Source organism: Mchenga conophoros, linkage group LG15 (assembly GCF_057382185.1).
Source record: "Mchenga conophoros isolate Kocher_MC1m ecotype Shallow Benthic linkage group LG15, M_conophoros_male_GT1.1, whole genome shotgun sequence".
Taxonomy (NCBI): domain Eukaryota; kingdom Metazoa; phylum Chordata; class Actinopteri; order Cichliformes; family Cichlidae; genus Mchenga; species Mchenga conophoros.
In genome coordinates, this window is record NC_140540.1 from 18,491,297 (window position 1) to 18,517,793 (window position 26,497).

Genomic DNA, 26,497 nt, shown 5'->3' on the forward strand with positions numbered 1-26,497 from the left:
CAGGGAGAGTCTAGTAGCACTTGATAATTCAACAAAGGAAAAACTCATGAAAATATAAAATCTAACAGTTACATTCATAATTCAATTAAAATTTTAATGAGCAAAAATATAAAATAAATAAATGCAGGTATTGCAGTATGGGATAGTAAAGATTTAATCAATGTTTAGGAGAGATGGGAAGTCTTATTTCCATGTATTTGTTGAATTTATTTATATTTTATGTCTTTTATTTTTTTCTTCAAATCATCATTAGTTAAGATTTTAAAAGATTTTTAGATTTTAAAACTATTTTAACATGATAGATTAATTAAAAATATACGACACTGACTCAAACAGCCCCCGCCGGTGGATGAGAGCAGTTAACAGGTGAGCTGCTTTTCGTCCTGTTTATTCATCCCCGTGACGTCAGCAGCCATCGCCGACTCCCCCTCACCATGACAACAGCAGATTTCCAGCACAGTCTAAGGACGAACTGTAAGCTCCGCGGCTCTACGGTTACAGCTGGTTGTTCAGCCTAGCAGTGGCGTTAAACGATATTAACAGGGATATATTTAATGTAGGAAGGCCGTCTGTGCCGGGAAGGAGTTTCATGAGCGGGAGGCCAGCCGGAGGCAGAGGGAGACGCCGTCTGACTGTGTGATCAACAACATGGCTCTGCTTCAGCATCCCCGGCTGCTGCTCGCCTGTGTAGGGCTGCTGCTGCTGCTCACCTTTGGCAGCATCGACGCTCGATCTTCGCCTATATCGGACTTGAAATCCAAAATATCCGGGGTGGAGGAGCTCTTGGAGGAATTCCGCAAACAGCTGCAGCAGGACCAGACCTACAGGACAGGTGAAGTGATGGACTCCTGCGTGGGCGACTTCAGTGCCGCGGGGGATCGCATCATCCGGGCCAAGGACTCCATCGAGCAAGGAGCCACCTTCCTGCTGGCGCCGGACAGGGTGTACACCAGGAAGGACTGTGTGCACGCCTGCTGCTCCCAGCCTCACTGCACAGTTGCGGTGCTTCACGAGGACCAAAGGCAGCCCGGGGACAGTCTCCGCTGCTACCTGTTTAACTGCACCTACAGGAGTAAGAATGTGTGCGCCTTCTCGGCTCAGAAAGGCTTCACGACATACAGCCGGACTCCCAACACAACGCAGGGACACCTCCCTGTGTCATCTAGCGACTCAGCCCGGAGGCCCGGAGAAGAAGCTCCTGATGAGGATGATGCAGGTGGGAGACCCTGCAGACACACGCAGTGTTAGTTACTGGGTTAAGAACTGTTTTATAACTGATAGGTTATTTAGAAAATGATAGGATGTCCATGCCTTCATGTATGTTTAAGTAAAATTGATGGAGCAATAGAAAATAGCATGTTTGCTAATGGTTGCTGAAAAAGTTATTATTCATTAGGATGTTTTTCCTGTTATGACAGCAATTATTTCTTGAATTATGATGTTATAATTAGATCACCGATGATCATATTGGATGGGCTTTTGTAATCTTCTATATGAGGTGTTATAAGCTAAGATACCAAAAGTAATTTATTAATTTTCCTCAGGTTTGTGGCAAAAACCTTATTTGGGTAATTTTCTGTCACTTTACTGTATTTTTTTATTTAATCCCACCAGGAAACCCTGCTGTTAAAACAGGATAAAAACTTTTCTGTCAGCTTTGTAACAGCTGACAGAAACTGACTTTAACAGCAGAACCAGCCTTTAGCACCTGCTTCTTATCCAGATAATGCAGTAGAGAGGATTAATGATTTGCCTCATAGGTTTGTAGCCTTGCCCTCCTGAGAATAGAAGCAGATGTTTTTGTGAGGGGCTTTGGGCGTGAGCAATGGAATTAAAAGGATATATGTGAATAAAAAACAAAAAATATCTAATCATGTTTTAGCCTGCGATAGAATCAAACATGATTTAATGTGAAAATTGGATGAAGAGAGTAAATAAAGAGGCATGTAGAGGACACTTTCCATCTACCTGTGCTTGATGTTGCAGACGTGGATGAGCCTCCTCGCAGTGACGCTGGACAGGATGTGGTTATCCAGCTGCCCACAGATTGGGCTGTGCTGGATGGCCGTGACAGCGTGGACGACCACGGGATCCGCCGCTATGAGTGGAGTCTGATTAAAGGAGACACAGCCATCAATATGAAGGTCAGCATGTGCCTTAGTCAATACAGTCTATACAGGTGTAGATGAAAGCCTCTAACTATGGCGGTGACAAAGGATTAGACTAAAGATCCACATATATACATCTCTATTGTTCTCTCCTTCAGGTGTCTCTGATGTTTTCATTTGCAATATGAATACCCAGAAAGCTAAATGCGTTTGGGTATTTTCATTAGTTAAGTCAACAGAGTGGCTTGTGTGCAGAGATCAACACAAATAAAGAGCTTATTATTTCTAAACTGCCCTTAGGTAAGCAGCAATACAAGACACTGTCCTGTGGTTATAACATTAAAGAGATTTTAAACACCCTGCACAGCTTTTCCTGTTCTTATGTAAATATTAAAACCACTAATTTTCTGTATTTTCTACCTTTAACAGAAAATAGCTCCCAATGAAAACAATTGGCAGGAAAGTACAGAACCATGTTGACACAGTGCTCATTACAGAGCAACTCTCTGTTCATAGCAGGTTGCACAACTCTTAAAAATTATGTATGGCAACAGTAATATAATATAATGTAATATAATATAAAACTCATGGGCCAAGTTATGGAAAATATTATTTGGTCTAAAAATCTCTGCAGTATAATCTAATATGAAATCTAAGAACCTAGGTATGGGGAAAATGAAACAATTGGAAGATAAACTAGTGGGTGATGCTGTCAGAAGATGCCCAGTCTCAGCATTTTATAGGTTATTCTGCTCTGCTAATTTTGCTTTTAATGCTTGGGGGGGGGGGGGGGGGGGGGAGAGTGATTCTGACTGCAGCACAATGGCATAAAAATAACAATAGTACAGAAATATCAAATGATGTCAGATACAAAACTCTGCAGCTAAAAATAACACACAAAACCAAAATCATCAAGGCTAAGGAGAAACAACACAACACTTATTACTATGTATATGTATTGTATATCCTGCCCTGGTACAGATTTTTATTGATAAGATAATAGATAGACCTTACGTAGACCTTATTAGCTTAAAGTAGAAAAGTAGAAAATAAATTTTGTCAAAATCAAATAAAAATAAATTCAATAAAGTGAAATAATTACATTTAATATGTAATGTTGTAAGATCTAACAACAAAAAATATGTCCAATTCAAAAATGCAAAATGCTAAAAACATGTAGGAAGCCAAAAAAAACATGTAATATAAACAGCATAGTAAAGATCAGATGGCGTCAGTATGACTGTAAGTGTTGTGATTGTGCAAAGATAAAATAAAGCGTTAGCATGAGAGAGTAGATTTTCTCTGCTACACAGATGTGGTGCATTGCTAGGATTGATTGCATGTGGTATGGAACATTTCCTGTATCTGTTCTTGTGCCAGTGGAGCTGAGCCAGTCTGTCAGAGAAGTAAGTAGGATGGATGTATGATCCATGATGCATATACTGCTACATGTTTAAAACCCAGTGCGGTTTTACAGAAGTCCTCACTAGGTGTTTTTTTAATTTGGCAAAACAAAAGTCTAGAAGTTGATTGCTTCAGAGATGTATTTTTTGTTTGTGCTCTAAAGTCAACACATCCAGGTTTGCTGAAGATCAGTGGCCTCCAGGAAGGAGTCTACACGTTTCAGATGACAGTCACTGACACGGCGGGACAGAAGAGCTCCGATAACATCTCTGTCACCGTACTGGCTCCAAAACACCAAGCAGAAGGTAATGAATCACCAAAACTTCCATCTATGTTCTGCAACTTCCTTTGTGCTGCACTGATTACCGCTAAAGGGTGCGTGACTTGTGACATATTCCTTTACCATTTAAGAGAGAAGATGTGTAGTTACTGTATTCTTATCTGTGCCCACAGTATGTACCGGTCACTGCTCAAACTACCAATTTAAGTGTGATGACGGTTGCTGTATTGACATCACCTATGCCTGCGATGGGAAGCAGCACTGTCCAGACCGCTCAGACGAAGACTTCTGCCCAAACTGTAGGAAACACCTAGTACTCACTTTGTTGGAGCTGGAAGACGAATCCAATTTTCATTTCTATTAAAGTTTTTAATGATTATGCATACTAGATAAAATTAATTAATTTCAGTACAAAACTCTTTTCTCTTATAAATCAAGAACGACACTTTCTTATATGGCAGTGTGCTTCTGAACAAGCCCGAACTCACTCAGGTTTCAGCTGAAGCCAGCATGACTAAAAAGACAGCCGTTGGTCAATTAACCTGTAAAAAGTATGTGTTATGCTAATGTACAGCTGTCTTAAAAGATCAAATTTACAACCAGTGAGTAAAATAGCTGTTATTATATTTATGTGATGAGTGGATAATAGAAGTCTTTTGTAAGGCTGAAATTATTTGAGTCATTTCATCAATATAAATGCTAGCAAAAATCCATAAACATACCTTCCCTTAAGCGATGGCTTCTTTTGTTTTTTTCTAGTCGATGGCAGCCGAAAGTCAGTGACCCACGCTGTGGACCTGCCCAGCCCTCAGCGGCCTGTCGCTCAGACAAAGAAAGCTGAAGACGACTCCATGCTCCCGACTGGAGCCAGAAAGACCATCACACCGCAAGACACAAGCAAGGCGGCTCCTTCTCAAAGTGCCAGTGAGCAGGAAGCTTCAGTCAGTCAAGGTAGAGAGGTCAAAGTCCTTGTAAAAGCATGTAAAACCACTCTGAAGGCATCTTAAAATTGTCATTTTAATGTTCTCGGGGATATAAAAGCAGCAAATATAGAATCACTACTCAGATAAGATTTTTTTAAAAGCACTTAAATTAAAGTGAGGTTTAAAAAGATGTTTTCTCCCACAACTTGTACTTCGGCAGCACCAACTCAAAGTTTCACAGGAGTGTGGCTTGATTGATGGCTCAGTCCATAGTGCCAACATGATCGACATCTTGGTTCACCCCACCAGACCAATGATAAGGATGCTTTCCTACATCTTTACTATGACGTTCAGATATGCCTGCCAGCACACGGTTAACATACTGTGAAAGTCTTTTGCGGACATGCCTCAGTACAATTCAATTGGCTCATAAATCACCAGACTGCCTGTTGATTGGCTCTCAAGGAAGGCCGGCCGATGAGTAGTTCTCCCATAAATTTCTATTCGGGGTTCTTTGAGTGCCTTGGCTCTCTCCTATAACGTCTCTGGTGGTGTTCATGCTCCAAGGTACTTGGAAAAACACTTATTTAAAAGGAGCCTTTGTACAAGATGCAGAGATATAAAGTGAAGTTGAAATAGGGACAGGGTTCGCTCCATCATGATAACCACTGTAAACCACAAGATGGTGCCGCAAGTCCAACATAAGAAATTCCATTAAAGCAAAAATTAATCAACTGTTAACACAACATCTGTACAGAGTTCATGTTAGTAATTAGTTAAGAGTTTCAGGAATATTTAGCATTAATACTGGTTGGGCTGGACGTCTGCACTAAAACTAGAGCCAGTCGTTTGTCACAGCCAGCGGTCTGGCTCCAGTAAAACAGTATGTAAGCCAAGTTTGATTGGCCAACTGCTAGCCTGTTCTTAAAAGTGATGCTGAAGTTATTAGTTCACCTGTAAAGCAAGCAGGGTCAACAAAATACTAATAGTTATTTCTTTTCTTTCTATTTTTACAATAATGAAGCTTTTTTTTTTTTAGCAAAATAAAGAAGCTATTCTTAGCAGCATGGACAGCAGAAAGGAAGGCAACCTTTGTTGTCCAGGGCTAGACACTGAAATAAAAAGCATATGGACTATAAAGCTTATTTTGGAGGAAATATAAAGTACAACCTATTTTCTGAAGAAATAGGTTGGCATGTGTTATCACAGAGGTCGTTTTATGGCGTAGTCCCAGCCTCCAACGAGGCAACGCCACGACTGAGACAGTGTGCAGCCAAAACCTTTATAGATGAAAGCCCATGTCTACAGTGTACTCAGCTATCGCATTATTAGACAGATTTAGGCAATTAATATAAAATGGTGATGTTAACTGTGTTTAAAGCACTTTAGTCACACTTTGGAGCATTTCTTCATTGCAGTCTGTTTAGGAAAGGAGAAACAGAAGAATATGAAAATGTAGGATACAGGAATTTGTGTCATTGGTGCAGAATCCCCTTTGTGAAGAGACCAAGAGGGTTTGGTGTGTCTGGGTACTGAAGCAGATGGAGCCTGTAGGCAGCCACTGAGTCATGGCACGGAGCTCAAAATGCTGGCAAAGCCACAGGGCCACTCTGCGGTCCCTGGGAAAGCAGCTCTTTGCCTGCATCCACTCTGAGTGCTGGAACAAAGCTCCTCTGTCCGCTCTGCCATCCGATCCCTGAATGTCACTGACCACACTGCTGTTTTACTATAGATATTTTGTGCTCAAGGTGGATTCTCAGGAGTCTTTTCTTCATTTGACAAATGCACGTCCAAGTTCTTAGGAAACTAAGATGATACCTCATTGTTTAGTGCTCAAAGTCAAAAGGAAAAATAGTTAATCCACTGTTGTGTAGAGGGCTTTGACCTTTGCACTCAAGGTGGATGATGACATTGGATGATATCTTAAGTCGCTGGTAGAAGGGCTCGAAGTAATCTTAGATGTCCGTATCACTTTATCTCTTTATTTAGACACAAAGTCCAAGCAACAGTCCTACAGCCAAGCTTGTTTGATGTCCGATATCAAACATAGAAAAGCTGCAGATTGTCAACAGCAGTCTTTTGGTCACCCTTCATTTCTTTATCTTTTGCTAGAAAAACAAGAAATGCATGCACACATGGAAATACAGTATATAAAGCAAAACAGAGTTCGTACCTTTATTCTTCTACACAGCTCAAACTCCCTTAGATAAACTTTATTGTAATTTCTGTAAATAGTCTTCAGGAGTAGTTCTCTAAGCTTCATGAAGGACATCCAAAGCTGTTTTTTGGATGTTGACCCTCTTTTGTTCTGTTCTCTGTCAAGATAATCCCACGCTGCTTCAATGATGTTGAGGTCCGGGCACTGTGAAGACCAAGTCATAACTGATGGTGTTCCATTGTGTGTTTTTCTGTCAAGCTACGCTTTTATTGAATTGGCAGTAAAAAGACTGAATCTAAATACTTTCATTTTGGATTTATCACTCCATCAGAAATGTTGCCACTGACTTTTATCCCAGTTTCTGTGTAATATGGGATACATCAGCCTTTTCTCCCTGTTTCCCTTCCTTAAGAATGGCTTCTTCACAGCCACCTTAGCACTGAGACCATTTCTGATGAGGCTCAGTGAACAGTAGTAGTGCCCCTCTATGCTTAATTATTAATATGTCAGTATTAAGTTGTTTAAGTAGAAAATACACTGAAAATAGTCAGATACAGTCATTTTCGCTGTTTCCGAATTCACCCAAAGATGTAAAGTCAGGGTTATTCGAGTGGTGTGCCATTCTATTAATATGGCAGTATGTTTAATACTGTAACAGTATCTCTTTATTACATAATAGTATTTAATATTGATTATTCAATGCTAAAATCAATTTACCTGAATCCATTTGTAGGACAAATGTTGAAGAGTTTGATATTAAAATTGTAACACCAGCTACGAAAGGCTGTATTAAATATGTACTTCATCTTCCTGCCTCGACCTGAGTGTTCAACTTTGAGCTGTTGATTTTTTTCAACTCGATGTGACAAATGAGGGATCAGCACAGTGAAACTGAGGACACTACTGTTAGCCTTCCTGTCTCTAATAATTAGCATACATTCCAAAATAAACTCATTTTGTTGTATTCATTATGATCTGAAGCTGGTGACTGAGCCCATAAAATTGTTTACTGAGGTCACAGATCAAGGGCACATAGGACTGTTACCACTGACTTCTACACAACTGGAAGTCTTCTGCCAGCCGGAGGAGTCTCCCCATGCTGGCCACTAAAGAGGATATTGCTTTTTTACTACTGTCTCTGAACAGGTGTCATTGCTGTGCAAGAATCATTTAAATGTGTTAAATATAAAGGCCGTGTCTTGTTCCTTTAGACCCATGTGCTGCTGCTCCAGTTGTGGGACCCTGTAAAGGCACCTTCCCACGGTGGTACTACGACCAAAATGTGGGAGAGTGCAAACACTTCCTGTATGGAGGCTGCCAGGGAAACCACAACAACTTCCTCCAGGAGTTGGACTGTGTCAGTGAATGCATACAAAAAAGTGAGAGCCCACCTTACATTCATTTTGATTGATTTATTTTGTAGTAAGATTGACTTTATTATGTACGAACACCTTTTAGGTCCAGCTTTCAGACCTGCCAGTGTGGCTCCTCCAGTCACCAAGCAGACTGAGATAGGTATATTCATCCAAAGAATCAAACACATGTCAATAATTCAGTGTTGTGAGTCAGCCGTTTTCTCATCTAAGCGGTTTTATTTTTTAAGCTTCCCCTAAAGCCACCCAGAGCCAAGCAGTGAGTGACGCCCCCATCTCCAAACCATTTCCAGTCATGGGAGGACACCCAGTCCCAGAGTCAGGTGAGACCCAGAGCTTCTGTCTGCTTTTTGTGGCTCTTCCCTCTCTATCCGATGACCTTTTCTGAATGGGGCGCATTTCTTTCTCCAGGTGCCATCCTTCCTCTGGCACTTGGCCTAATCATCACTGCCCTGCTGCTGCTCATGATCAGCTGTCGTCTCAGGCTCGTCCGCCACAAACTGAAGAAAGCGCGTCCCCTCACTACAGAGGAGTCAGATTACCTCATTAATGGCATGTACCTGTAGCCAATCAGAGACCCGAGAAAAGAACCATCAGAGCCCGATCCAGGACGTTCTGAATTTGCACTCTGCATTTCTTCGATGTCTCTTAATTTATCCTCGTTTCCTGTTAGAAAGATCCAAAGCTCTGCTGCCGTGAACGTTGCCGAACACCTCCACACCGATCCCCTCTGACTGGCACTGTATATCAGCTGCTGATAGATTCAGCGAACATACTGAGATGCTTGTGAATTCATACTTATGTCCTAAGAAAATCACTGATGGAATATCAGCGTTTCTCCTTTACTTCTGATACAGATACTAAAATAGACACTTGTCTTATCTATTACAACTGATTAATTAAACACTGGTTACTTTGAGACAAACATGTTCATTTTACTGCACAAAACATGCGCTATTTCTGCCTCTGTGCGACTTTAATGTGCCATATTTTTGCTGTGTGTTTTAATCCCATTAAATTGCCGTACGGCAGACACAAAAAGCATCGAGTGCCTGTTACAGTCCTATAGGACCTGATTTTTTTCATGTACATAAACACATATACACACTTTTGCAATGGTGGATGTTCATGTCAAACATAATCAGAGTCTAATCATGTGGTCAGCATATGTGAGCGAGAAGGCTTCAGACTCTGTTAAATGCTGTTTCAGGTCCTTTTTTCTTCCTGCTGGTTCTTTAGGATGTCAGTGAGAGCAGATATTCCAAATTTGGTCACATCAGCCACACGGACATTCATGGGTCTGAGGACAGAAACCCAACCCACCTGTCAAACCTTCTGTTTATGGCCTGTAGCTATTCAGAAAAACAGAGTGTACTTAATTTGTCCCCAAAGGTCAGGCAGCCAAAATATTCAACACAGCCTGTAATAAAATATTTGCATAAACAGAAAAATAAAGCAGTGTTTCTCAGACTGTAGAGCATAGAGTCACAGTAGGTGGGGTGTGAGTGAGTTTGGTAAAGTGTGAAGTTTAATGAACATTATTTTTTTAATGAAAAATTAAACACTCGAAGCTTTGCTCATGAGCTTTTCTGCTGACCTTTAGTCCCCTGAATTTAAGCATAGTCTGTTTTAAAGCCAAGTATGCCAAATAAAAATAATAAGCATTATTTTGAACTATGAATCATATGAAGCTACTCTTGCTAAGTCAAAAATGTTATATTATGCGGCTGGAAATTATGATATGTTTCCTTTAAAGTTTGCCAGAATCATATAAAACTATAGCAAAGTCTTTTGGTGAATTTCTAGTCCTGTATGATTTTGTTGCGTATTTTTCTCTAATAAGGCAACATAATTGGAGTGTATTCCATATATCTATATATATATTTATTTTGATAAATGTATTCCCCCAAAGTGCTGTCTTTCATGTAACATATTAAAGTTTATTATATAATTAAAAAGTACCGGGGTTATATATGTTAACAACAGGATTTGCCAAAACGATTTTATTTAGAGATGATCATCATATCTGTAGAGATTTGTCTCTCCCTCTTGTATTTCTGGAATTTTGATAATCAAACATTTAGTCCATCGTGTCAAGAAAAAATCGTTTAAAATCATTTTGCTTTACAACCAACTTTTCATTACTTTGTCGCAGTGTAGGGTTTGGCGTGAAGAAAACTGGATTTCTATCACAGCCCTGTCTTTTTTACTGATGGTGTGCCGAGCCAGTTCCACCTTGGTTCTTTTAGAGAATCAGCATATATTTCAACAAGTATAGTGACTCGACTGTTGATGGAGAAGAGAACTTGAAGGCTGAATCTGTTAATCTTTTTTTTCTATCGAGGTATGCCCAGCCATTTTGTGTCTTCTATTGTGGCTGTACATGGAACTGATTCTAGATTTAGTACCAACTTACTCACTCATCTGCTCCGTTATTAGGTACACCTGTTCAGCTGCTCCTTATTGCAAATCAGCCAATCACTGCAAGCAACTCAGTGGATTTAGGAATTTTGATGTGGTCAGGACAACACTTCTGAGGTTCAAACTGAGCATCACAACGGGGAAGAAAGGCCATTAAAGTGACTTTGAATGTAGCATGTTTGCTGGTGACTGATGGGCTCATCCAAGTATTTCAGGAACTGCTGATCTGGGAGTTTCCCCAAACCACCATCTCTAGGGTTTAGAGAATGGTCTGAAAAACAAACTATCCAGTGAGCAGCAATTCTCAGGGTAGAAATGCATTGTGATATCAGAGAATGGCCAGACTGCTTTGACCTGAAAAGAAGGCAATAGCAACTCCAATAACCACTCATTACACCCCCGGTATCTCTGAATCACACATTGAAGCAAATGGACTATATCAGCAGACCATTCTGGGTGCCACTACTGTCAGCTAAGAACAGAAAACTGATGCTACAGTTGGCAGAGACTCATCACAATTAGTCAATAGAATACTCTAAAAGCATACCTGATGCTCACCAGTGCTTTATGTAATATTGTAGGGTCTACCTTACAATATAAAGTGCCTTGAGGCAACTGTTGTTGTGATTTGGCGCTCTATGAATAAATCGTATTGAATAGATGTGATGAGTCTTGATTACTGCCGTCACATTTGAATGAAAGCATGGCTCTATCCTGCCTCGTATCAAAGCTTCAGGCTGCTGGTGGTGGCGTAATGATGTTGAAGATGTTTTCTTCTATTAAGGTTCTTCTATTCAAACACCACAGCATACCCGAATATGGTTTGTGATCATCTTCATCCCTTTGAACCACCTCCTTCAAGCAGAATAACACACCGTGTCACAAATCATCTCAAACTGGTTTCTTGAACATGATTTGCATGTCCTCAATAGTCACCAGTTCCTAATCCAATAGAACACCTTTGATATGTGGTGAAACAGGTGATTCACACCATGGATGCGTGACCGTGCGATGCTATCAGTTTAAAATCTTTGATTAGTGTTTCCAGCACCTCGTTGAATCCAAAGAATTAAGTTATCTCTGAAGGAAAACCCAGGATTAGTAAGGTGTACCTAACACTGTGTCTAGCAAGTGCAAATAAGACTTGTACAAAACAGATTCAATAACAAAAGGCAGACAAAAACATAAGCATCTCTTTATTTTTATGCCATTCCAGCAACTGTGAAAGCCAAATATAATCCATCACTCAGATCACCCAAAATAAAATGTGCTTTTTTTTTTAATTTCATGATTTTTTTTTTTTCATCAAGAAAACAGACATTCATTTGCTTTATATTGTTGGAGTTTATTTTGGCAAAGCAGTGACTTTCCCCATTTAGTGTCAGTCACCAGAGGAGCCTGCACAAATTGTTAATGGAAACCAGCGGCAGAAAGCAACACATCAAAGTGGAAAGCACAGCCTGTATGTGCGTGCGTATGTGTCGGTGTCATTAGTGCTCTGCTCCCTTCGGAGTATGTTCGGTACGATCCGATACTTATTTTACGTGCTGCACATGAAAACAGGATGTGTGTGTGTGTGTGTGTGTGGTGGGGGTTTACATCAGGCTTTGTGTGTTAATTTATGTGTGTGTTTGTGTTCTTAACACTGATGCCACGGGAAGAAAGCTGATACTTTAGCAGAGAAGTCTATAGTTTTTATGATCCACACACACAGAGACTGTAGCTAGGTGATTTATCTAACAGGCTCAGGCGTTCTTCGTCTTGGTTTTCCGGGGTTCCTCCTGCATTCAGCTTTGATGCTGCTGAAATGTAATGCTGTGAAAAATGTTTGACTGCAAATCAAATGGTGAAACCACAAAAAGAAAAAACAAAGAAAAAACTAAAAATCCAGCGGTTAAAACGAACACAAACCAAAAAGGATGCAGACCTGGAAAACAAAAACAATAAATCTCTCTCCGATATTTCTGTGCAGAGCGTCAAGCAGTCTTTCCTCGCAGCCCCTCGGGGCCGTCATCAAATGTGAAACTAGTCCGTTGTTAGAATTAAACAAACAAACAAACAAACAAAAAAAGAGCACGTTTGTTATGCTTTGAACAAAATGTCAAGGGCTGTCCGACCCATTCCAAGTTTTCTCCAGGTTCAAACTTAAAAGGTGGATTATGGACTGCGTTCCTCTTCAAAGTTCATCCCTGTGAGAAACACATTTTAAATATTAGAACACACAAAAATTGAGGCAAGGTGCAAGAAAAACAAGCAGAAATCTTGCTGTCATGCAAACAGAGTTAAAAGAGAAGACCGCATGCAACATGTTAAGATAAAACGTCATTAGAAAAGTTGTTTTCATCTTTCAAAGATTATCAGATAAAGTAGTTGAGTTGAAGTTGGGTAATAAGCTTCCAAATTGGCAAAGCAGTCATGCTCCTGAAACCAATCATGTGCCTTCAACCTGCTGTGATTTCAGCTCATTCCCTCATGTTTGAAACAGAGCAGAGTGCATTAATCAGGCAGCTTTTATTGAGACCAATTTAGAGCTACGGGGGTTAAAAGAAGATGAAGGAAACGTGCAGCTAGTTGGTATGGTATGGAAGAAGCAAAAAAATGTCAACAAGCAGCAAAATGCAGCCCCTTGTGATCCATTGCCTTGCTCCAAGCCACACCATTTCACCTTTGCCACTGTGAGAAGGAGAGAGGGGGAAGGAGAGGGACAAGGAAGTCACTTCCACCTGGACCACTGCTTGTCTTTGTCTGTTAAAGGCACATAAATCACCCCCATCAAGGGCTTCATTTTGGTGCTGCCATCCTCCATCTTGTCATATTGCTCCAGCATCTGATTTCCCCCCGCCGGACCTACGGGCAGAATCAGCCGCCCGCCGGGCTTCAACTGGTCCAGAAGCTGAGGGAGGCAGAAGGGAGAGGCAGCGGTGGACAGCAAGTCAGCTTTAAAAATACATTCCAGGGATTCTATTTAGATACAGTCATACTGGATCATATATAAAAACACACTAAATTAAATATGAAGCAGGTTTACAGTTTAGGTATCCAGCCTTTGTTGTAAAGTAAAGGGTAACAATGTGCTCAGCAGAATTCAGAGACACTCACAGCTTGGGGAACGGTGGGTGCAGCTGCGCCAACGTGGATGGCATCATACGGCGCCTCCTCAGTGTAGCCCAATCGCCCGTCTCCCACTGAAACAGCAGCAGAACGTCAGTCACAAGCTGTCGCACTGAAAACACTGATGGATGTCCTCACAGGGTGGGACGAGACACATTACTTGGCCAATGCTGCATCTGACATTTATAACAATTTACCTGATCTGAGAAGCCAGAAATAGCCGAGTAATGCTGATAAAACTGCATCTCAATATTAGTATATTTCAGTATTTTAGGGCTGGGAGTTACTTTCATATCACAGATTGCTTTTGTTTATTTACATTTATAGACTCAAAGGGTGTCTCTAATTTTACTTTGCCATTAAATATCATTAGTTGTGTTTTACCTAATCAATCAGCAGACAAATCTTTTTTTGGTCTGCTTCTTTTTATCTCCCAGTTGCGAGTATTTTGTTTTACCCGTATGTGCCGTTATTAACAGACTAAATACAGAAAGATTTCAGAATAAGGTCTGAAATCCAGGCTGCCCATCTATCAGACTCCACTAGTCGCTGCTGGCAACTGGCAACAGTTGTGCAACATAAAACAATGAAATCAGACTCATGGCAGAGCAGCTTCTGCAAACCTGAATCATGTGCATGCCATTTCTTCAGACCGAGTAAAAGCAAAACAGCTGCGCTGATGGTGAAAACCTGCAGAGGCCTAACCACAGAAAACCGATTAGGAATCCAAAAGAGAACTGATAAAGAATGCGACCAAGAAAACATAAATCAACAAAGGCACTGCTATTAATAAAACCGACAACCACCTGTAATCACATACAGTAAAAAGTGATTTACGAAATGGAAGACGAAACAGAGAAATGAAAAAATAAGCATCACTGCTCTTATTAATCCCCTCACTGAACTGCTCTTGAACCCCCCTTCAGAGGAGGTAAAAGTCCTCACTGCTCAATTATTTAGAGCTGCACACTGTTTACTGACTGCTGCCTTTTTCTCCACCGGGGAACATTAAACTGTCTGCTGTTCGGTCGGATCAAGGAAGCAGCAGCCCTTCCTCAAAACCCACAAACGTCTGCTGAAAAAACAAAGATATAAAGCTTTCATCCGCGATGTCTTACCTATTAGCTTGACTCGGCCCGATGTTATCAAACTGGGGTCATCTTTCTTCACGTTGTTTATAGAATCATCTACCAGCTCTTTGATGTGATCGATTCCTATAACTTTCCCTTTAGGACCTACCTGTAAAGCGCAGAGGGATGAAGAGAGTGTGGGGGGCGCGCTCAGTTCAATCACGACGTTCACAATGTTCAACGCAGTCAATCTGATTGATTTTCATCGATTGGTTGACATATTAGTGGATCAATCAGCTCAATTAATCAACAATGCCACCAAAGAGAAGTCGTTTGTGTTTACCCGTCGCGTGTGTGGCTCACCATTCGTGCGAAGCAAACCGACAGGATCCCACTGCCGGAGCCGACGTCCAGAGCCTTCGCTCCCTCATACAACTGGTCATGTAGAAGCTCCAGGGCATAGGCGTGCTGGGGAGGCAAAACGAGACAATAGCATTTCAACCCATCACTCACACAGCACAGGCTAACACACGGTAATCCCAGCGCAGGCCATCTGTGAGGCTTGTTTCAGTTTTTCATGCTTAAAGTGGACCTATCCTGCTCATCCTCAGCTCTATATTTATTATTCTTGTAGCTTTGTACGATTCCTTCTGTCTGAAACAAGCCGTTTTAGCTCCTCTCCCAAGTCGAGATGATACTAATAGAAAAGGGCTATAAGAGGCTGCTGCCATGATTTACTGCCACAGACGCCATAAAGTTTCACGCGACCTTCCTGGGAACTACAGGTGTAAATGATTAGTTCTGCAAAAAAATAAATAACAATAAAAATAAATGAACAAAAACCTCAATAAAAAGCTAACATCTGGGAAACATCGTTCTCTGTGACATCATCCAGAACAAAAAGTAGAATAAAAACAAACAAACAAAAGAAAACCCTGGGCATGTTTAATGGGCATCTCCCGTGCCATCAACAGCAGCAAATAAGGAAAAACATAACGGAGCCACTTTAAGCTTCTATTACTCGACTGAAACATGCCAACAATGAGCACAAATGCACAAAACTGTGAGGATTTGGTTAACTGCTACTGTTATCTACTAAAAATAGATGATTAGGAATGACTGAATGGGACCAAGCTTCACAATAACAACAACAAAACCATTCAAAGCTGTGATTCACAGGGAACAGAAATGTCTGAAAGTCTTTAAAGTCCTACCATGTGTGGGGCGCTGATGGTCGCTTGATAGCCTTTTGGTTAAAAGACAGGAAGTAGGTTTGGTTAGTTTGAATCTCAGATCTCCGTGCGGCGATGCGCGAGCGAGTACACAAGCAGACGTACCTATTGACTGCGGCGAGTCCATGTAAGGGTGAAGCCTAGAGAAATGTGCTCGGTCTGTGACAAGCATGACTTCGTAGACCTTGTCAGATTTAATAATGCCATTTTCTGAGGAGGCAAAAAGAACACGGTATATATATATATATATATTACATAATCCCGCAGCAGAATCAGACAGACAAAAAGAATGAAGGAGGACACAATATAGAGATATGAGACAGCAAATTCACAACAATAAACTACTTTTACTAGTACATAGCCTCATTTTTCCAAATCATGAACAGGACTGCTCTAACAAACTACTGGATTTTCATATTTTTGCATCACTGCAGTAAAGTATAGTAATTTATCAGGTATTTATTATTCTTCCTGGCTCAGAACAAAGTTTCAAGGGGGTGACTACACATCTAAGTACAAGCAGTCCACACAAAGTTAAAGCAAAACATCTGTGTTGCCTTACTCCAGGGAAATACGAGTATTTTCTGTTATTTCTGACCATTAAGATGCATAAACACATGCTTCATGCTTAAGTGAATTAAGCAATTATTCTTATCAGTCTGGTGATTTTAATTTGAGGGAAGGCCAAAACCCTTGTTTATATGGAAGACAAACACGCTTTATCAACCCATTAGGCATGTATGATCGTGTTTTTCAAAAAATATACCAAAGATGATCAGGAGAAAAAAGTAAAGAAATAAATCAGGATTACTGGCAAAATTACAATTATTTTGGTCAACACCAAGATCACTCACACATGTCTGGATGTTTGGAGCCATCGTGGGAAAATTTTTCTAATTTGGTGTTTTAAGGCAGAAATTAATGTTTACATGATGAAATGTGCAACGTGAAGGCTCAGCTCACTGCGTCCGTTTAGCTATAAACAGACGTCAGAGCAGGGAAAACTGTGGTTGTCGCACTGTGGGACCCAAAGCCTCTGCATTGGGGTTTGTACAACCAGGTGACAATTGCAAGGCAAAAGTAAGATGATGTTTTCTTATGCTTTCAGCTGCTCCTTTTAGGTGTTGCCTGAGCGAATCAGGTCCCTCCATCTCCATCCCTGGTTATGAAAATTTTTCAGTAAAATTCAACTAATTTAAGTGAAATTTAAGTAAAATTCAACTTGGATCTTGTTTTTAAGAAAGAAGTGGGGTAAAGTATACACCATGTTACATGAGAGCCAACCAGGACCAGAAAGACAGGTCATGTTTCTCCCATATCAGCTTGTCTTCATTGGCCCCTTCATTGGTTTCTGAAAGTAGAATGGGAGGCAGAGCCTTCCAATATGAGCTCCCAGTTTGGCTTCAAGAGACAGACACCCTTCTTTACTTTTAAGGTTGGACTTAAAGCTTTCCTTTTTGACAAAACAGAGTTAGGGCTGGATCAGAGGAGCCTGAACCAATCCTTAATTATGCTGCAATAAGCTTGAGCTGAAAGGAGAGTTCCTATGACGCACTGAGCATTTCTTCTCGGGGAAGATAAGATGAAGGAAGATGAGAATGTGCATGATGACGATGAAGTTGCAAACCAAAGAAAAAAAAAGCAAAGAAAATCAAAGTAAGCATTTTTTTTGACTACTGTCAAAGAAGAAAATGCAGAAATTGCAGCCTAAACACAGGCTGTGACCCATATGTGCTGACCAGTATGTGTGCAGCAGAGAAACACCAAAGCTTACAGACAGGCCACCAAAGAAACAAACAAAAAAGCTTCGTGAAGAAGCGTCTTCACAATAATCCCTCCTAACGGGATCCTTTAGCAGTGAGTGCCAGAGGCAGGAAAAAGCCAACGACAGCCGGCTCTGCTGTCATCACCAACTCCCCTCACCCTCTGATCCATGAGCCACTTTAGGATACATTACACAGAAACAAGCTGCCAGGCGAACATCTACAACTAATATCTAATGGCTCATTTCAAGCCACGATCCTCCCATCCTTAATTATTCACCAAGCAAACACTCCAACTTCACACTGTTTCTAAAATTGAAACCCACAAGGTGAACAACTTAGAGGCATGCTTCACATTTCCTAGAGCACAGGACTAGTTGCTGAACTTTAAAGATGAATGAGTCATTCAGCATCAAACCAATAACCTTCTGACCGGTCCTGAGCGCTGACCAGGAGGACAGAGACAATGAAGAACTCAGGAATTAGCATGCGTCCTGCGTGTGACCTGCTTAAATGCAGCTTACGCAAACTCAGGTTAACTTCAAGCCATTCATGTGTCTAAATGGGTCAGTGTCCAGTTAAGTGGAGCGAGTAATGACCACACAGGTAAAACTTTACACTGAGCTGACTTCAGTTTGCACCAGACTAATACAAAATGTATTTTTTGTACAGATTCACTAAAAAAAGGGTTTTAATGCTAAGGCTAATTCAGTTAATTTGATGTAATTATCATTAAAAGATACGTTTTCTTTACAGCAAACACCCCAAAATAACAAGCAAGTACATAGACTTTGGTTAGGTAAGGTAATCCTGACTCTTTTTATATGTTGTTGCTTTTTATGCTTCTATTTCCAGTAAGTGTTCCCAGTTAAATTCATAACACCATTAATATGGACTAAAGCCATATTAATATCACCAGGTGCAAGTTTTTGTTAATAATGAAACTTATCATCATGTACAATAATGAGTCCTGCAGCAGTTATAGAAACAAAAAATTAGCTGATGACTCAGTTATCATCAGGCTTCTTGAAGGTAAGGAGCTGGATCATTTCAAAAGTGAAAAGACATGATTTTTTTACGAAAAGGTCAACAGTCACACCACCAACACTTATCAAGGTGTCGAGCTACAAATATTTGGGTGTTTTTCTTGACAACAAGCTTGGTTTTGCAGAGGTTAAGGCTTGAAAAGGTCCAGCTAGAGCTCGGCATGTAAGCAAAATTTAATGTTAATGAGAATTTTGGCTTCCAAAGCTTATTAAAACAAGACAATTGCAATAAACGAATCACCGCGTCTTCTTCTGTTCCGCAGTAATTATGTCCTTTGTTTCCATCCATAAAAGCCCAAATCCACTGCCCAGCAGCCTGTGGCGTTTTTAGTTTAATTCATATTAATTAATTCAACTGAAAACAAATAAATGAAAGTTCAAGAAAAGAAAATTACTTAAAAGGTTGTAGGGGTTTTTTCCCCCCAAGTATGAACCTTTAATTGGGCGTAGTTTTAATCGTGAAAAGGTTTTCCTTTCATGAATTTGTCAGTTTTTATTTTATTGTTTGTTTGTGTTTTTATATATAAAACAATGGTTTCATTGTTGCAGCAAAGATAATGGAGTAATGGAAAGCTGTGTGGACTCATTTATGAACCCAGAAATATGTCAGGGGTGTTCCTACAGATTCAGAAATGTTGGCACCGGCTTCGGTCTCTTTAACTAGGATTTGATTTGCTCATGCCTAAATTTTTTTTAGTTTATAACACTGACACAAGAGGAGCTGGAAGTGTTCAAAACTTCAAATTGTCCTTTTCTGTCTGGCTTTTTCACTGAGAATGCTTTATAGACATTAATGTTATTTACTTCATTTATTTTAACTAATATTTTCCATCCTCTTTGGCTTATCCTTATCAGGGTCACAGATTGGGAGGGGTGCAATTCTGCTGATTTTTTTTTTTTTTAAGCACTGCATGAGTTTATTTGTATTCACTGATTAGTCTGTTCCTTTTTCTAGATTTATTTCTATTTTATGATCTAACCAGGGCCTTTTTTTAAAATATTTACTTCATTATTTAATCTATTTTGTAATTGTTTTATTATTTTATCTGCTTTAATGTTGTTGTACCTATTATATTATTTATTTTGTTGATGTTTCATGGGTTTTTCTCTTTTTCTGTCTCATCTACACTCTAAACTGACCATATCTCAGCTGCTACTTTAGCACTTCTGCGCGTTTTGCACACTTGGTATAATTGCTTCCCCCTTTCCTGTTATCAGTTTTGTTGTAGTCGTGTTTACCGTTTTTTCCCTGCATATTACAAATAAAAACCCAAAGACGTTTTGGCCATCCATCAAAGGAAAGTTACCAGGGTCGTGATTAAAAAAATATTTTTCAACGATATTGCTACTAATAACCAAATAAAAGAAACATGCACAAACTTGTATTAAACAACCCCAGAACGACTGTTTGGAGTCAGAAAACCCCTGGTTTACTGTTCCTTTGTGAAGCACATTTCCCCTGCAAGGCCCAAACCACAGAGCTTTCGGCCAAAAGCTTAAAGCTTGTAATGATATGCTGAGCTGCAAAGCTTATAAATAGCCCTGGGAGATAACCTTATACCAGAAGTGGACTCTCTGGTCTACAGAAATGCATGTGGGAAACATGCCTGCGCAGAGCTGTCAGTGACTAAGTTTCGCGCTACCTCATGACAGCATGATTGAACCATGTGGGATTGATGGGATCGATCGTAGTAGCACTGAGTCACTGCTCCCACCGCAGCTGTGACACAGCAAGCTGCCATTTTCACTCACCCACCGATACGAACTGAGCTTTTGCATGCATAGCTGTCACTGCAATTCAGCGTGAAAGTGGACGACACACGGGCAGCCGTTAGTGGATGTGGGCAGGGCCGCTGCCGTTTGGCTTTCAGCGTCCCAAATGACGCACATAGAGCTAGCAGGCTAAGCTACCTTCGCCGAAAAGCTCTAGCTGCACAAAAATCCCTTGACTGCAAACAAAGGAGAGGTCATTTGAGTGTTAAGAGTTGGCTTGGTTATTTGCAAACGCAGCAAGGGATGCATCTTTACCTTGCGTGAATTGGGAAAGGGGTGGAGAGAGTTGCTGCTAGGTCAACAACAACATACCACATAGCTTAGCAACCAGCCAGCTTCTGTGCTAACCTTAAACGTCCAAACTAAACCATTTACAGGCGACGCACCTGCAAAAGCGTCGCTGCCACCGCCGCCGCTTTTTTTAGAAAAACATGCAGACTCACTGCGGAGGTTGTTGACGAGCTCTGCGTGGCTGGCTCCTCCTGATTTCCAGGCCATTATTAAGCAGACTTTGCGGAGTAAGTAGACAGCAGCTGTCAGTGCCGCGCCTGCGCCGACCGTTTTGCCGATGAAGCTGACAACCTCCAGAGCGGACGGCGGAGCGGCGGATACGTCACCGGCCATCCGATTGATTTTTATTATTTTTTTTGTTGTTTTGTTTACGGCGAGTCCCCCTTTCAGACACACCCCACCACACACACAGCACTACCCTTTAATTCATAAAAGTTGATCTGTTTTATAAGATATGTGTCCAAGCACGGTGTTTGATGCAAGGGCAAAGCCACATTCCGCACTGTGCTTAACGCAGATTTGCCGCAGTTAGGACAGGTAGCGGCCGCTAGGTGGCGGGAAATAGCAAACAATGTGAGAAACGCTGAATTTGGTCTCACTGGGTTACCGTAGTTACATACGACTTAGTAGGTGCCAGAGATGATCTAAGACAACTCTTCCCCTTCGAAATAAAACCTTTGTACACAAATGAGCTGATTGGCTAATTAGATACAATAAGAATGTACCTCTTCTTCCAGACAATAATGCGGAGATATTTTTCTATTTTTTGCAAATACGCATCGATAATATTTTCAAAATAAATAAAATATTTTTTAATGCTGTTTGGAATTTCTTAGGGAAACTATCATGCCTGGAGTCAAAATGGCAGCTACCTGCAATGTAGCTCACAGACCTTTGAAATCCCTAAAACTTACAGAAGAACATTTTATTGCAATAGACATAATTATCATTTTAATCCTCTCTAATATGATGAAGTCTGCCAGAAGAAAAATGCTTACCCAACGAAATTTACATTTTTATTTAGAGCTTCTTAGAGCCCCATTTGTTCTGAAACATCTCGCCAGCGCCCCCTATGAGACCGGATATACAAAGAGTAGCAGTTCTCCGGTCAATTAGTTCTTTGACAGCAGGCGCGTACCTTGCTCTGGTTTTACCCATGATTGCTAAGCTAACATCAGTAGTTGATCGTTAATTTTACGCAGGAATCTGGTTCCATGGAGAGTATAAACGCTAAATACGTATCCCAGAAAATCAGCAAAACGAAATGGCGGCCAGTGTCACATTCGGATCTGCAACTGCCAGAAATCTTTGCGACGGGCTCATGGGACAACGAGGTTGGCATGTTGACACTTTAAAAAAAATGGACCTCCCGCCAAACTTCTTTGCAAAATAACGGAATTTTAAGTGTTTTGCTCTTTGGCTGACTTGTAAACGCTGTGACGATAAGAGTACAATTTAAGACATGTAATAAACAACAATGTGACATATCGGCCATCTTTCTCCACATAAATGTAATAGATGAACATTTTTTTTCCAACAGTAAGGCAGGTATTTTTCCAAATTCACGGAGACAGTAGGATACTTACTGATACGTGCCAGTTATCTATAATGACTAAGACGTGTTCAAATTTAACTTAGCCAGCTCAAATGTGTCTCACACAGGACAACAGGATTTCTATTTGGTCCATTGGGAGTAATTTAAGCACTGGTATGGAAGATGGGTTTGAAGGAGACCCGCAGCTTTTATGTGAACACAAGCATGATGGAGATGTTCTTGACCTCCAGGTAAGCCACTCACTGCGATGTGTAGCTCATTAGCCAGGTCTAAAAACTGCTGTGGTGTTGTGAATCGTTTTATTTTTTACTTTGCACTCAAATCACTGTTTTAGGCTTTTATTGTGATGTCTTAGTCTTACTAAAACCACGCTCATGTATATAAAAATACCTTTTTATTTTTGCAGAACATTTAGTCTTATCCTTCCCATTTGTGGGACTAACAACTTCAACAATAAGGCTGATCCGTTTTCCTTCATGTATTTGCAGTTTTTGGACCAGGACAGAATAGTCACAGCATCATCAACAGGAGCCGTCACCATCTTTCGACACCACCAGAACAGCCAGGTGCTGTATGTCATGTTTTATGGATGCCTCGTGTTGAGCTTGATATGACCTTTGTTCTCCAGATTGAAGAAAGCCAATCCATCCATCATCTTCAAATGATCCAATATTGGATAGTGGAGGAAACATGCTAAGCATGTTATTTCAAATGTGTTCTTCTCTACCAGTGCTTTTGAGTTCCTCTTAGTGGATCCTGAGGTACTCCTGGTGCAGGTGGGATACACTTAATAGTCTATTTGTTAATACACACCTTGCTGACTCCAAGCTGGCCATCCATGATCTAATTCTCTTGTATCATTGAGTTGAGATCTGGTGACTTTGGAGACCATTACTCAGCCAGCAGCTTGACCTGTTGATACAAGGAAGGATGGCTCTGTCTGCTTTTGCATTCTTTACACCAAATTCTGACCTTAACTTGTGCATGCTGCAGCCAAAATTGAGACTCATCAGAATAGGTGATGTTTTTCCCAGTCCTCTGTTGCCCAGTTTTGTTGAGCCCATGTGTACTGTAGCCTCGGTTTCCTGTCTTCAGCTGACAGTAATTCACTGGACATTTTATCTTTTTAAGACCATACTCTTTAAACCCTAGAGATGGTTGTGTAGGAAAATGCCAGTAGACCAGCAGTTTCTGAAATATTCAAACTAGCCTGTCTGACACCATGACAACCACGCCATGTTAAAGTAACTTAAATCACCTTTCTTTCCCTTTCTGATAATCAGTTTGAACTTCAGGAGGTCGTCGTGACCATGATTACATACATGCACTGAGTTGCAGCCATGCGACTGGCAGGTTAAATCTTTTTGTTGTAGCGAGCGCTTGAACAGGTGTACCTAACAAAGCGGCCCGCGGGTTTTGGGTCTATCCCAGGGTCCCCTCCCGGTCGTGCGTGCCGCGAAAACCTCCGAAATGATCCTGATCAGATCGGCACAAAGCAGCAGTGATTCTACTCTGAGCTTTTATTTTTAAACGAAATATATTTAAACTAAAATATCAGGAAATTAAAACTGTTGTATAATTGCTTTGTAATGATCTTTAAAGTCAGTCTTGTGCAAAACAGGAATATGTTGTAACGAACCAGAATAGACCAGTAAACTGAACTGGACCTCACTCTTAACCCTTGACTAGAGATAACAAAGTGTAGACTTTCGTCAGCGTCTTCACAATAAAAGTATGCAACCAGACATTTGTGTGTAAAATACTAAACACAAAGATTCAACCAAGAAACTACAGTGGTACAGCTATAACTCCTTACATATGGTGAGAACCTCCGCCGTGTCATCAAACTAAATTATAATAGGTTTTAGTGAAGCCTTATTCAGGAGGGGAATGAGAGACTGCTCAGTGGGATTGGATTCATTGGATTCACTTCATTTCAATTCTCTTGCCTACAGACCATTTCAGTGTCTCAGCTCTGGGCGAGAGCACATCGTTATCCCTGTGACAACGCCCCCTGCACCGGCGTCGTCTGCAGCAGCCCGGAGATTGTTACAGTGGGTGAAGATGGCAGGATCGTCGTCTTCAGAGCTGACCAGGAGGGAGTGGTTCGAGTCATCGGTGAGCTCAAGAAGCAGAGTTATTTTTAAGTTGTGTGAAACAAGTTGAAACTAAGATCTTTCTTGGACTGTTTAACCTTTGATAGAGAATGCCGACAGCAGCACAATCCATGCGGTGACTTATCTGAGGACCACAGAGATTTTGACGGTGAACTCAATCGGTCAGCTCAAACTGTGGGACTTCAGACAGCAAAGCAACTCACCGTCACAGATTCTGTCCCTGTAAGAGCTCTAAAAAATGCATTCTTAAAAGTTTTTTGTTTTCTCCTTCCTGTTTATTTCAATTATAAGCAAGTCTGATGAGTTGGTTTCTGTTCATCCAGGTCAGGGGATCGAGTTCCTTTACACTGCGTGGACAGACATCCGAACCAGCAGCACATCGTGGCCACAGGAGGCCAGGATGGCATGCTCTGTGTGTGGGATGTGAGACAAGGCAACACACCCTTCTCACTGATGGAGGCACACACAGCTGAAAGTAAAGTTGGCTTATTGTGGGAAGATGTATTAAAACTGAAATTTAAAAGATGTTGTGCGTGTAAATAATGGTTTCATACGTATGTCTTTGGTTTTCCTGACAGTGTGGGAGGTCCACTTCCACCCAACCAACCCAGATCACCTGTTCACATGTTCAGAGGATGGCTCGCTGCTGCACTGGGAGACATCCTCCCATTCAGACATGCCTTCCTTCTTACAAGGCAAGTCAGTTTTATGGCATAAATATGATTGTTTTTACACTATTTTCCAACTAATTTAATTTCCTTCAGAATGACTTTTTGAATCACACAGACACATCCATACATGTGCCTTTTTCCTATACCTAAGCACCTTGTCTAATATTTGTGCACACACACACACTCCAATTGGTACATCGGGGGCAATTCACGGTTCGGTATCTTGCCCAAGGATACTTCAGCATGCAAACTGGAGTAGCCAGGGACTGAACCATCAACCTTTAGGCTGGTAGACATCCCATTTTGCTTTGTCGTTTATGTACAGAGCAAATAAAAGAGGACCAAGAATAGATCCTTGTGGAACACCTGTAAAAATGGCAAGAGTTACACCTAGTACTGTTCACTGTCTCACACTCAATCAGCCAGGAGTTAACAAGTTGGCCTGTAAATTTCCTTGGGAAACTATTCCTCAATAAAATATAGTATAGTATTAATTCCTCTATGTTCATAATGTAATAAGTGTTTTTGTATTTTTAGGGGGCAGAAACAGCAGCATGGTCTCCCGCAGTGCAATGGCTCCAGCCGGAGGAAAGCAGCCCCTGATCAGCGCCTGGCTAAGTGGAGACTCCAGCAAAGGCCGCCTGGAGACGACTCACATGCTGCCCAGCCAGACGCTGTCTGTCAACAGCCTGGACATGCTCGGTCCGTGTCTCGTGTGCGGCACTGATGGAGAGGCTATTTTTGTCAACAGACAGGTCCCGGTTTAAAAGCGATGTTAGTGCCTCAGAGTGGATGTGGATGAAGATGTTCATTTGGTGTCAGCTTGAGGGTCATACAGGAGGTGTAAAATACTGGACTGTTAGCTTTATTTGTTTATTTGTCTTTTTCATCACGGGCAGAATAGTTCAACCCAACAATGGTTTTTGTACAGATGACGTTTAATACAGTTATAAAATAAAAATACTTAATAGAAATGTTTCAAGACTCATTTGAGCTGTTTTCTCTCTTTTCCATTTATTAATAAATACAGAAATTGAAAGTTAATCACTCATCTTTTCATTACCTTCTTAGAAGATCAACTTCAGCTCTATCTCAGCATCTAGATTACTGTTTTCCCAGGGCTATTTCCAGGCCTGCTTTAAAAGTTAAAGTTCCTACTCAAATATGTATTTAAAATTTATGAAAATATAGTTAAGTCCGA

The 26,497-nt window shown here is 40.9% G+C and overlaps 3 protein-coding genes across 6 annotated transcripts; 2 read left to right on the top strand and 1 right to left on the bottom strand.

The window, feature by feature from the left end:
• The first annotated feature begins 413 nt into the window (after positions 1-413).
• Positions 414-9,290, top strand: lrp11 (low density lipoprotein receptor-related protein 11). The gene is made up of 9 exons (XM_085245855.1): positions 414-1,216; positions 1,987-2,144; positions 3,676-3,817; positions 3,966-4,091; positions 4,552-4,743; positions 8,085-8,252; positions 8,332-8,388; positions 8,477-8,569; positions 8,658-9,290. Exons 1-9 carry the CDS (start codon positions 649-651, stop codon positions 8,810-8,812), a joined length of 1,659 nt encoding a protein of 552 aa, XP_085101981.1. The 5' UTR covers positions 414-648; the 3' UTR covers positions 8,813-9,290.
• A 2,556-nt stretch (positions 9,291-11,846) lies between these two features.
• Positions 11,847-21,481, bottom strand: pcmt1 (protein-L-isoaspartate (D-aspartate) O-methyltransferase). Of its 4 annotated transcripts, none has more exons than XM_085245857.1 (8): positions 21,049-21,481; positions 16,186-16,290; positions 16,063-16,094; positions 15,212-15,316; positions 14,897-15,017; positions 13,767-13,852; positions 13,333-13,560; positions 11,847-12,856 (listed from the first exon to the last, which is right to left on the bottom strand). In XM_085245857.1, exons 1-7 carry the CDS (start codon positions 21,284-21,286, stop codon positions 13,381-13,383), a joined length of 867 nt encoding a protein of 288 aa, XP_085101983.1. In that variant the 5' UTR covers positions 21,287-21,481; the 3' UTR covers positions 11,847-12,856; positions 13,333-13,380. The 4 variants fall into 4 exon arrangements, with proteins under 4 accessions (XP_085101983.1, XP_085101982.1, XP_085101984.1 ...); XM_085245856.1 differs by having other exon boundaries at positions 13,391-13,560; positions 21,049-21,480; XM_085245858.1 differs by having other exon boundaries at positions 13,391-13,560; positions 21,106-21,476.
• A 577-nt stretch (positions 21,482-22,058) lies between these two features.
• Positions 22,059-26,274, top strand: nup43 (nucleoporin 43). The gene is made up of 8 exons (XM_085247655.1): positions 22,059-22,287; positions 22,616-22,738; positions 22,997-23,074; positions 24,464-24,626; positions 24,712-24,847; positions 24,949-25,100; positions 25,204-25,320; positions 25,834-26,274. The coding sequence occupies exons 1-8, from the start codon at positions 22,168-22,170 to the stop codon at positions 26,061-26,063; spliced, it is 1,119 nt and encodes a 372-aa protein (XP_085103781.1). The 5' UTR covers positions 22,059-22,167; the 3' UTR covers positions 26,064-26,274.
• The last annotated feature ends 223 nt before the right edge of the window (positions 26,275-26,497 follow it).